At 39.5% G+C, this 13,287-nt stretch overlaps 1 protein-coding gene across 1 annotated transcript; it reads left to right on the plus strand.

Moving 5' to 3' along the window:
* The first annotated feature begins 1,997 nt into the window (after window positions 1–1,997).
* Window positions 1,998–3,525, plus strand: LOC113324857. The gene is made up of 2 exons (XM_026573142.1): window positions 1,998–2,685; window positions 3,119–3,525. The coding sequence occupies exons 1-2, from the start codon at window positions 1,998–2,000 to the stop codon at window positions 3,523–3,525; spliced, it is 1,095 nt and encodes a 364-aa protein (XP_026428927.1).
* Window positions 3,526–13,287: the final 9,762 nt, after the last annotated feature.

Genomic DNA, 13,287 nt, shown 5'->3' on the forward strand with positions numbered 1-13,287 from the left:
GTGCCAATGGCAAACCATGCCATCCACATCTCCGCGTCAAGGCATGCCAACCATGCCAGCCACACCACTGTACCAATGGCAAACCATGCCAGCCACATCTCCGCGCCAAGGCATGCCAACCATGCTAGCCGCACGTCTACCGCGCCAAGGCATGCCAACCATGCTATCCGCACCATGCGCCAATGGCATGCCAAACCCTTGGCCCCACCATTCCAAGCCAACCGCCCCTTTCCTTGGCCCAACCATGCTAGCCGCACCATGCGCCAATGGCATGCCAAACCCTTGGCTCCACCATGCCAAGCCAACCGCACCTTGCCTTAGCCCCACCATGCCAAGCCGTCTGTACGAAACCCTTGGCCCCACTATGCCAAGACATCCGCGCCATTGTCCTTGGCCCCACCATGTCGGCCTTCCCTATGCGGCTACCAAAACGAAGGCATGCGACGATCAACGGCCACCCTTCCATCCTAGATGCAAATCCTAGCCGTCCAAGGTCTCCAAACAGCGCATGGTAACCTTTGGCCTAAAACCCTAGTTTTGGCCACGCCAAACCGCGCAAAGGCATGCCATGCCACATGTGCCAATGGCATGCCAATCACCTTGCCGCCCCATACCATTCCGTCCTTCCCCATGCGGCTACCAAAACGAAGGCGTGCGACGATCAACGGCCACCCTTCCATCCTATATGCAAATCCTAGCCGTCCAAGGTCGCCAAACAACGCATTGTAACCTTTGGCCCAAAACACTAGTTTTGACCACGCCAAACTGTGCCAAGGCATGGCATGCCAGCCACCTTGCCGCGCCATACCATGCCGGCCTTCCCCATGCAGCTACCAAAACGAAGGCGTGCGACGATCAACGGCCACCCTTCCATCCTAGATGCAAATCCTATCCGTCCAAGGTCGCCAAACAACGCATGGTAACCTTTGGCAGAAAACCCTTGTTTTGGCCACGCCAAACCGCGCCAAGGCATGTCATGCCATATGTGCCAATGGCATTCCAACCACCTTATCGCGTCATACCATGCTGGCCTTCCCCATGCGGCTACCAAAACGAAGGCGTGCGACGATTAACGGTCACCCTTCCATCCTAGATGCAAATCCTAGCCATCCAAGGTCGCCAAACAACGCATGGTAACCTTTGGCCCAAAACCCTAGTTTTGGCCCCGCCAAACCGCGCCAAGGCATGTCATGCCACATGTGTCAATAGCATGCCAACCACCTTGCCGCGACATACCATGCCGGCCTTCCCTATGCGGCTACTAAAACGAAGGCCTGCGACAATCAACGACCACTTTTTCATCTAAGATGCGGATCTTAGCCGTCCAAGGTTACCAGCTAACACATGGCAACCTTTGGCCCTAGTTTGGTTGCGCCCAGTGTAGTCAATATCGGTCATATCGGCCGATATATCGCCGAAATTTCGGATACCGGTCTAGAACGGTACGGTATGAAGGATATCGGGGATACGATATTTACCCGATAAAATCGGCCGATACGGACGAAACGATATTTTCCGAAATTAACCGGTACCGGTCATTTTGTGTAAAGTGTAAGGGTAATCTTGGTTTTTCAGTTCCGGTATAGGTTAAATCCCTAAAATTTTCATTCGATTGTTTTCAGTCGAACTGTGGAAGAGAAAAGAAAGGAACTGTGGAGGAGATGAAGTGAAAAACAGATCGTGTTCTTCAAATACCTGATTCAGCAAGTCGTGTTCTTCAAATATCATCATTGAGAATCCAATCTAAGGAAGGAACTTTTGATTAGCTGATGTTTTTCATCTAAAAATCTCAGAGACTATTGATTAATTGAAGGTTAGGGTTTTGAAATCTCAGAGACTATTGATTATTATTGTCTTTTTTTTTGCTTTGATTAATTAAATTCGTCAACATCTTCAAAACCCACTTATTTTTGAGGGTTCATTCTTATTAATATACCTTCTTTATTATTGGTTTTTTTTTATTTTGGTTGATTTATTAGCTATTTATGTTTTAGGTTATGGCTATGAATTCTTCTAGTGCATCCAATGCAAACACCACAAACAATATATGTGGTTTATTGCCTTCTTCTACGCAAGCTAGGGATCCGGCATGGGAATGGGGTGAACGCAAAGACCCAGAAAATCCAAATATTATTACCTGTTTGTTATGTAACAAATTAATCCGTGGTGGTGGAATCACAAGGCTTAAGGAGCATCTCGTAGGAAAGTCAGGGAATACTTCACCATGTCCGAATGCAACCACTTCTGTTATCAACAAAGTAAATCAGTTGTTTGCTGTAAAGAAGACCAAAAATGCTCATAGGGCTAACATTGATTTAGTGTACCAGCGTACATTCAACTCTGATGAAGGCTCTGATGTTGACACAGATGTTGGGGAACAAGAAGTTGAAATTGATGGCAATGTTGGCAGTGGTTGTGGTGTTGATTTACATGTTCAAAATCAGACGAAGAGAAAGCGAATAACCCAAAGTAATACAAGAGGTCCTATTGATTTATATATGAGGACAGATCACAAGAAAACTCAAAAGGTCACCGCTGAAAGGAACTGTGCAGTGAAAGAGAAGTTATTAAAGACAGCATGGAAATGCATATCATCTTGGATGACTGAGAATTCAGTGGCATTTAATACCGTTCGTTGCCCAAGTTTCAAAGAAATGATCTTTGCAATTGGTGATTATGGGAAAGGTATTTTTTTCAAACCTTGTTTTCCTTGATGAACTAGTTCCTTGCTTGTTCCTTGATTGATGCTTGCTTATTCAGAACTAGTTGCTTGTTAAATGTGTGAATGATATAACATGCTTCTTAGAAATCTCATAACATCTGTGTTGTCTGGAATTGCATAATGTGTTGACTATTGCATAATATGCCGACTATTGCAGACTATTGCATAATGTGCTGACTTTTATTTTATTTTTTTGTTGATGTTAGCTATGCCCCCCCCCCCCATCTTACCATCAGATTCGTACCAATCTTTTCAAGGACCGATTAGAAGAAATGAGGATGTTCGTTGATACCTTTAGGGAACATTGGAAGAGGTTTGGATGTTCTATCATGTCAGATGGTTGGACGGATGGGAAAAAGAGACATCTTATTAACTTTTTGGTGAATTGTCCTAAAGGTTCAGTATTTTTGAAGTCTGTGGATGCCTCAGATAGAACCAATGATGCTGATTTCATTCGTAAGCTTGTAAAGGAGGTAATTGTTGATGTTGGTGCAGAAAATGTGGTTCAGTTCATTACTGATAATGGTTCTAACTTCAAAAAGGCAGGGAAGGACTTAATGCTTGAATACCCACATATATTTTGGACTCCTTGTGGTGCTCATTGTGTTCAGTTGATGCTAGAAGAACTTGGTTCCAAGCTTCCAAGAATCAAGACAGCCTTCATACTAGGTAAGAGACTAGTTACATATATTTATGCTCATTTTCAAGTATTGAGCTTAATGAGGGAGTTGACTGGTGCAGACTTACATAGGTCTACAAAAACTAGATTTGCAACTCAATATTACACACTAGAGAGTCTTTAAAAGTATAAAACTCCTCTGCAAATGGTGTTTGTGAATGATAGGTGGGTAAAAACTAGGTTTGCAAGAGAAAATGTGGGAGTAAATGCACTTAAAATTGTTACAAATATCAAATTTTGGGAAGATGTCGATTACTCTTGTAGGGTGCTAAAGCCTTTAGTTAAGGTAGTAAGATTAGTGGATATCGAACGCAAACCTACAATGCCTTCTTTTTATGAGGCAATGAGAATAGCAAGGGATCAACTTGAGAAGAATTTGGCTGAAGATAATGATACTTGGGTTATAGTTAAGGCTGTTTTTGATAAGAGATGGAAGAATAACTTTAATCATCCTCTACATTGTGCGGCTTATTATCTAAATCCTTCCATATTCTATAAGATTCCAGCTCATTTGATGGATAATGGTCCAAAGTACATAGAAATCAAAAGGGGACTTCATACAGCTATGGAAAAGCTTATAACCAATGAAGATGAACTTGAGATGGCAACAACTGAATTGAGAATGTACAGCGATGCTTATGGAATCCTAGGAAGTCAGACTTGCAAAAAAAGAAGAGACAAAGATCAACCTCGTAAGTTTTCCTGTACTTTAAGTTTAAAATTTGGTTACGTTTGTGTTAAATAGGTTTGTATTGATTAGCTACTTTGTTCATGTTTATGACAGATGATTGGTGGATTACATATGGAGGAATCGATGTCCCAAACCTACAAAAATTTGCAATCAGGGTATTGAGTCTTACTTCTTCTGCTTCCCCATGTGAGCGAAACTGGAGCACATTTCAAAATGTGAGTCTTACTTGTTCTATCTTTACAGTTGCATTATGTTCTTTGCAAAGTCATAAATTTCAACAATGCATGAAACAACAATGTATGTTCTTATCACAACAAACTGGAATGCATGAAACAATCAGTTTAGTTACTTATTTTTTGTATTTCAGTTGCACACCAAGAAACGGAATCGCATAACACAACAAAAATTGAATGATAGTGTATTTATCCAATATAACAAAAAATTGCAGCGTCGTTATAAAGAAATTGCAGAATATAATGATGATGGGAAAGCTCGTGACCCTATTTTTCTTGATGAGCATGATGAAAATGATGAATGGTTGGATCCACATAACTTACATGACTTGGCTGTAGAAGGTGATAATGTAACTTTGGATGATTTTCAAGATATTCTTGGCGAAGAAAGTCGTCCAGTTGATAGTAGGGGTGCGTGTAGCTCTCGAAGCAAGTCTACTTACCCAACCGATTCTGAATATGATGGCTATGATACTGATCAATTGATGTTAGACACTGATAATGGACTACTTGATGGAGCTAATGGAGCTACTGAAGATGATGATATCTATTATTTAGAATAAAATTGTATTATCTATGTTTAGTTACCATTTTAGTTTGTAAACTTTAAAGTTGGTGAAGTTACTCTCTTGTTTCCGGTTTGAACTTTAAACTTGTTTAATTATCCTTTTAAGTATTGAACTTTAAAGTTATTGAAGTTACTCTTTTGTTTTTTTTATAAAATTGATGGTATCTATTATATTTTATCCGTAAATTTAGAACCGATATTAGACCGATATTTCAACGATAATATCCCCGATATAAAATCGTACCAGTGTATCGGTCGCGGCCGAGATGAACCGATATCCGATATTAACTACATTGGTTGCGCCTAAGTAAATCCAAAACCCTAACTTTTGGCGGCGCCTAAACTGGGACGATCATACTTTCATGCCACTGGATACCAAACAAAAGGTTACAATAATCAACGGCTACCTTCCTCTTAAGATGCAACATCTCGACCGCTGAAGGTCACCACCGAGCCGGCAAGTCTCCCAAGCTCAACTTGCCAGACAACAACAACATGCTACATGTTTTCCACGAAAACACTCGAGACATCAACACATGTCACAAACTAGGGGATGCTCATTGGGTAGGTTTGGCGGTTTACAGCATGCGGCGTACACTATGCTCGTTATAAGAAAGTGTCATAAGGATGAGGCGGTTAGTAAATACAGGGAGTAATGGTGAAACGCTTTCTTTTATGGAACATCAATTCCAAGTGTTACCGGTTACCACCTCCTCCCATTTACTCACCCGTTTTTCATTTCTTAATGAGACCAGAGTACGTTTCACTTCGACTTGTATAAATAGGCATTACCTATTTCCACCGAACAACAAGTTCAGGTCAGGTGGATACAACACTCAGAAAACATTTGCTAGCTTTTCATCTGTTAGCTTCCCACTTTCTGATACAAGTCGTGAAACAACTACTCTTCCAGAATCAACTATTCTGGTCTCAACACTTTCTTCGCTTCCCTCCCCAAAACCAACCCTTCTCCTTCATTTTGTGACCGAAGCAAGTCTGGAATGGCCATTTCTTGGTTTAGGCCGGATTTGTACAGATTGATCTCTCGAATCTAAAGTACTCCCTTGCAGTACATTGTTTAGGGTTTAAATTCGTTTCTCACCCACACACCCGAAATTACTAAAATCAGCAGAAACTGTTTTTACCCTCAAACAGACGCGTAGGAGAATTAAAGGGAAATAAAATCCGTGAATTATGGCCAAAGAAAGCTAAAAAGGAGAAAGATATTTCAAAAAGATTTTCTCGGATTTAATCGGTGTTGTGGTGTATATATAGTCGGCTGGAACCTAACAAAGGGGTGGTCGAGAGTTTGGGGTCGATACGGAGGCTTAGGGAGGCTGCAGAGGGGGAGAATCCAGAGTTACAGGAAAGTACCCTGCTGCTGCTAAAGAAGAAGGAGACGAAGAACATTGACGCACACAGACAGTCGCAGTTCTGCTACACCACAGAACTATCGTTCATCTACAGTCTTATTCCTCTATAACAGTGGTTATGTAACATCTATATTTGTTGCAAATCCGATGTAATATTATTTTCTTCAATAAAACACCTTTTTGAGTCATGATTCAATCATTTGAGTGTGTTTTTGATATGAGGAGCTAAACCCAACATTGCGACAAAGGAGGAAGCTATTCTTCACGCATGTGGTAATTCTATTAATTCTTTTATGACTTATTGCATTGATTTTTAATGGTATCTTATGATTTTTATTGACTGATTATGATTTTAATTGATGGGTCATGCTTTCTTACGTGTTTTGATGTCTCATGCTTTAGATATACAGTCATTACTTTCAAAATCTACTTTCGGCAATGAATTAGAGTCAATAAATTATTATTATTTGAGCTATAAATGTCTAGAATTATTAGTTGAACCACATGAATGTGAGAACTGGTACAATCCTGAGTCTCACTACCTCTCGATATTGTGAAATCTTCTGTATATATTTTCTATTATTAAAATTCTGAAACCAAATCTTTACAAGTCTTTGAACGAACTTTATTTACCACTTGAAAAACTACATCAACTTTTGGCGCTGCCGACGCGGACTTGTATTTAGGTTTTAGATTTTTTTATTTTTATTTTTTAGATTTTTTGTTCTCTTTTACCCCTTTGGTATTTTTTGATTCTTTTTCAGATTTAGAGCGAAGCTAAAAGGAAAGAAAAAGTGCTATAAAAAGAAAGCATCGCCAAAGAAGGAAAGAAAAGAGGAGTCCAAAAGGAGTGAAGAAGATTTTTATTTTTATTTTATTTTATTTTTATCATGATTTCATGAAAAAAAATTAATTGACCATAAAAAATTTAAAGAAAATAATGTCCGATACTCAATGTCCAATTATACAATTCTTATAATTTAAGCAATCCTAATTACAATTCCAACTACTAATAATCAAACTAAATCTAATAGAAATTACAATTCAAAATCTAGCTTCCCACCACTTCTGCAACCCTAAACCACTTCTACAACCCTAAACCACTAAGGAACTCGCGGGTAAACCACTTCCTTCAACTTCCCAACACCATCACCATCATCTCGATGGGTTAGGGTGGTAGGGGTTTCTGTGTTTGGTTTTTTTTTGTTGTTTTCACTCCTTGTGAAATCAGGTTTCGCTATTTTTCTTTATCTGTCTTTGTTTTTCTTTGTTTAGTTTTCTGGTTGTATAGTTTACTGCATTTTTGGCTGTGTTTGAGAACGACCTGGTACACTGCAAGAACTTCCTGTTCTTCGCCCTGGTTTCCATGGTTGTGCTTTAATTATTTATTGTTTCGTCTCAATGATGCATATTGGCAAAGGTGTTTTTCTTTGCCCCTTTTTCAAGAATTTTTATGGATGTCCAGATGGGGGAATGGGGAGTAAGGGATTTGCATGTTTGATCCCCCACCTGAAGAGATTGCACTTTTGCAACATGGAGAGGAATAATGCAATTCGGCAGGCCATCAGTTGTGACTTAGATGTGTTTGTTGGATTGGAGAATACGTTGCGAACATTGAAGCAGTGGTTGTGTGTTGACTGCATGAGTATGCAATCTTGGAGTAGGGAGTGCAAGCATGGAGACATGGATGTTAAGCCTGCGACAGTTGTCGGTGAGGTAGTTGAAATAATTATAGGGATACCACGGCCTGGCTATGTTCCTCTTCAGCTGGACAGTGACATAGATCTTAATGCCGAGACGTTAGACGCAGTCTTCCGAGATCCTATCCGCACCGTGAAGAGTATCCCGAGAGGGTGTAGGCTGGCCTTTTCCCACGCTTTCAAGGCTGCACTTCTGAAGGTTGCAGCAGAACCTAATCTAACTAAAAACTGGGTTCGTTTGTTGTTAATTCCTCGCTGTACGCTGCGAGTTTTCCGACCACAGGTTAGAGTAGAGTGCAGGTCAGGGAATCGAAAAGCCAATCAACATACACAAATACTTTAGGCACTGGCGACTTGGAGTGAGAGTGGTGGAGCACAACAGCTTGTTAATGAGGTCTTACGGATACCACGAACTGGAAGTTTTAAGGGTATTGATGATGATGCTAAAGAGACAGATAACATGCTAACTAATGTTTCTATTTGTTTACGGAAAGTGGCATATGGACACTTCACGGCTGAAGTGAAGGCCATCAGTTCATCGGGGGTGGCGCCAAACAATGCGGAGACACTGAAGGCGCTTGAAGATAAACATCTGACCATGCCCCCTCCACGCAAACCAACCATTCCGCTGCTTGAGACACCGTTGCTTGCTGAAGAAGGGACTGTTTTAAGTTGTATTAAGTCGTTTATCAAAAGGACCTCATGTGGAAAGGATGGCCTTCGGACACAGCATTTGCTGGATGCGTTTTGTGGCGAAGGTTCCACTGTTGCTGCTGACTTAGTCACGGCAATAACAAGGGTGGTCAATTTGTGGTTGAGTGGTAGATGCCCACTTAACCTTGCAGAGTTCATTGCATCATCACCCTTAACACCACTTCTTAAACTAGACAAAAGCATTCGCCCTATTGTTGTTGGGACGATTTGGTGTCGTCTTGTATCCAAGGTGGCAATGAAGGGGGTCGGCAAGGATATGGAAGCTTACCTGCTGTGGTGATAGACACATTTTTGTGTCTGATATAATCTCAATTGTATATATTGTTAGTGCTCGATTTTGTATTTATTATGGCTTTTTGTGTCTTTGTAGGTGTTTTTGGAGAAATAAACATGTGTGGAAAAATCGTCTCAAAAAGTTGTGCGGAGAATCCCGGAGGACAGTTGCTAAAGGAAACCCTCATTTGGATAAGGGGCATTCACTTACTAAGGGGCAGTCACTTGCTATTTGCACCCCAGGGCACCCAACTGATAAAGGCACCCCATAAGAGGTTAAGGGACACCATCGTCCTCCCCATTTGAAATGGTTTTGGCGGGAAAACAACCTTGTCCATCTGCGGATTTCTGGACCGATTTTGAAGGAGTTTTAATTAGATTCAATCGTAGATTTTTATTGGGATGGACTTGTTAAGGCTGAGAAGAGTTAGCATGGGTGTTTGGTTCGTTTAAAAATGACCATATAGTCGAGTTTGGAAAGAACATAGGAGGATTATGCTCGGTCTTTTCTGGTTTTGTTTTGGACGAGAATCATTCGAGTTGGCACGTACAGATGGTACCCTGTTTTATCGAAACAGGCTTGGTACTCGGATTTCTATGGGAAAGAAAGCAGCTTACATGTATTCTTTATGTAACAGGGCATGAGGAAGTTTCCGGAGTTTTGGTTGATTTATATTAAGAAGTTACGTGAGGTGAAAGAAAATATATTTTGTTAGATTTGGAGCTGTCGATTCAAAGGGAATGATTGACACAAAACAGAAGGCGTGTGAGAGAATTCCGGTGAAAGAAAAGGTGAGAAAGTCTAAGACTTTCGTTGGAAGAAAAAAATATTTCTCGAGATAGTTTTGCACCTGTTAGCTATATAAAGGCTTGTACGAGTCCTGGAAGAGGGGTCGAGACTTTGGGGTGAAGTTATAGAGGAACGGGAGAGCCAACAAAGGTCTTTTCTCGGAGAAAGAAAGTTGCAGAGTCGTTTCTGCACTTTCAGGGAAGAGGGGGAAGAAGAAGAAGAACTGACGCCCTAAGTCAGTCGCAGAGAGGTGTAGTTTAGTTACTGCAGCAAATAAGTATCGTTTAGAAGGCAGTCTTATATTCTCTGTAGTCCTTTATAACAGTCAGTCTGTAACGCTTATAAACGTTGCAGTTGATCTGTTTTATCTTTTTCTTGTATTTTCACTCTATTCAAACACTTTGGAGCCATGAATAAATATTTTGAGCATGTTTTCACCATGAAGAGGTAAAACCCAACACTAGGATGGCGGAGGAAGCCATTCTCTACGCGTGTGGTAAATCTATTTTATTCCTTTATGACTTTTGCACTATTTTAAATTGATTCATGATTTTTCTTAATTGATTGTGATTTTGTTTGATGGTGTATGCTTGGTCTTAGTATTTTTGATACGTCATGCTTGTGATTTACAATCAATCTTTTATAAAATCTACCTTGGCAAAGAATAAAGAGTCAATATTTATTATGTTATGAGTTATAATTGTCTGGAATCGATAGTTGAACCACATGAATATGAGAATTTGTGGAATCTTAACTCTCAGTACCTCTCGATATTTGTGACATCTTTTGCATATATTTTTTAGTATTAAGTCTGAAATCAAATCTTTACAAGTCTTTGAACGAACTTTATTTACCACTTGAAAAACTACATCAATTTTTGGCACCGCCGACGCGGACTTGTATTTAGATTTGTTTTAGGTTTCTTTTTATTTTTATTATTTTTTGTTCTTTTTTACGCGTTTTGGTATTTTTCGATTCTTTTCAGATTTGGAGCGAAGCTACAAGGGAAGAAAAAATATTATAAAATGAAAGCATCGCCAAAGAAAGAAATAAAAGAGGAATCCGAAAGGAGTGAAGAAGAAGATTTTGTATATAGTTATTTTGTTTTATTTTTAGAAACTGTAAATAGGGTGTTATTTTTGTAATTTTTCTATTCCTTTTTGGACATTTTTATTTTTGGACTTTTTGGACATTCTTGGACATTATTTTTAAACCCTAAGGAAGGGTCAAAATTAAATATCAACTGTTTGCAGGGAAGGACGACAGTTACGATACTGTCTCGGCCCCTCGGGTTCGCACACTGACATCGGAGTCGGTGGCCTGAGTCGACTTCAACGGTTCATCGCCCGTATGGTACGGGAGGTAAGACTCTATCCACCCACGAATCCCCTGTCAGTGGGTTTTATTTTGTGTGACAACTCACACCCCTGCAATAGAATGTCGAACTGGTATTACAATAGCCAATACAACGAATATCAGACTCAGTTTCAAAATGGACGTTACTACTTTGACCATAGTGTGAATAATGGTTGGGAACATCAGTCTTTTGAAGGTTATGGTCCATACCATGGTGAACCCAATTACTATCCACACGCCAACCGGTCATACGAGCAAAATTCCTCTCTACTAGAGTCAACACGTAAGTTAGCTGAGTCGACATGTAATTTAGCAGAAATGAATAACTTAGTTATGGACGAAAGCAATGCAACGAGTGAACTTTGTTTCCTAGATTCAATCAGGAAGTCATGTGAGTCGACTCAAAATATTTTGTTAGAGGCCCAGAACATAACTGCTCTTAATTTCCAATATAGTGTTTCCAATAGTACCTTTGAAAATGAAGATAGTTATTCACATAATCAAGATGACGAGGATAAAATTAGTAACACTACTTGTTTAGATGAGGTTCAACCATTTTCATGTTATTATAATGATGATTATGATGAGGATAGTGTTGATGAAGAATTTGAAATAAGCAGGCATAGTGATCAGGAATTTGTTACTCCAATTGATCTTAATAATGATAATGTTTCTAGTTCAAATCCAAATAATTTTAATAATTATTCACCTATTCAAAAGGACGAGGATTTGACTAGAGATACTCCCGTTTTAGACGATGTAGTATTTCCTTTTGATTACGAAGCTAATACTGGTTTAGAGGAACGAGTTTTTCTGAGAATATTGTTTTAGAGTCTAGAGATTTAGAAACATTAGTATTAGACAAAGAAAGTGAACTCGTAGAGATGAGTGAGGATGAACCTGACTTAGAAGAATCAATTGACCATTTTCAGGAATCATATGACCTTGAAATTAGGGAATTTGTGACTAGTCTTTCTAGAGACACTGAAAACTCTAAGTTTGGGGGTGATTATCATTCTCCATGTGCTTTAACTATTAGAAAGGTCCCTCACTTGGGACTTGACATATGTGCCTCAACCATTTTACAAGATTATCTTCATACACGTTTTCCTGAACCTAGTGATGTCCATAAGGAAGTTCAGTTGTTAGAAACCCATCCTTTGGTTGATGTGGTTTACCCAGGCTATGATATCCAAATTGACTTTGTTTTCCCACCAAATATTTTTCGACCAATTGTGGGAACGTATAAGTTTCATATGTGTCAATTATTAAGCTTTGAGACTAAACCTAATTACTTTAGGGGATTAGGGTCGACACATTTGTTTAAGGAAGACCACCACTCTCATTGTGGTCAGCTGTGTGAGTCAAAACTGATTGACTTTAAGGATCCACAATTATTCAGGTTATTATTATGTGCTTTTAAGTTTTTACTTGATTTTTTCCAGACTCTAATACCTGAACCGGACCTTAGCTTTGAGGAATTCCAGCGCATGAAAATATTTTATCTAGACCCTTTCATAGAGCCTGAACCTGAACCACAGCTAGATGTAGTTGTCTTAAACAGGAAACTAGACAAGGGTGCACTTTATTTGTTAATTTTCTTGGCATGTTGCAGATTCCTTTTACTTGTGATAGCTCTATTTGGTTTTGATGACCCACAGATATTTCGGCTATTACTTTATGATACGAGGTAATTAATCCTTTCTTATGTCTGGCTGAAGACGTTAAACTTAGCACTTCTTGGGAGGTAACCCAGTCTCATGAAACACGGTAATATCTTTCCTTATCTCTTTTGCTTCAAATGGTAATAGTTTCTCCTTGTTCATGCTTTTAATTTCATCTTTAGAACATTGAGGACAATGTTAGATTTAAGTTTGGGGGTATGGGAGAAACTTTTTAGTTGCAATAACTAAACTCCAGAGCCTAGAAATTTATGCCTATTAAGGATTGCACTAACCGATCTAAGTGGATGGAAGCATTTTGGTTGTAGGAGTTGAGGAACCAATCTGATTAGATGGAAACATCTAAAGAGTCTATTCATAAAAGCACATAGCTCAAGTGTTAGAAATAACATGGTAGTTTCGCCATATCTCGTTGAGTCCTTTTCACTTCTGTTTTTATTTTTCTTTTTAAATATGTTTCTAAGTGATTTGGTGGGGCTCACGATTCAAGTTGTTACCAATGCTAG

This window comes from Papaver somniferum, chromosome 11 (assembly GCF_003573695.1).
Source record: "Papaver somniferum cultivar HN1 chromosome 11, ASM357369v1, whole genome shotgun sequence".
Classification (NCBI taxonomy): Eukaryota; Viridiplantae; Streptophyta; class Magnoliopsida; order Ranunculales; family Papaveraceae; genus Papaver; species Papaver somniferum.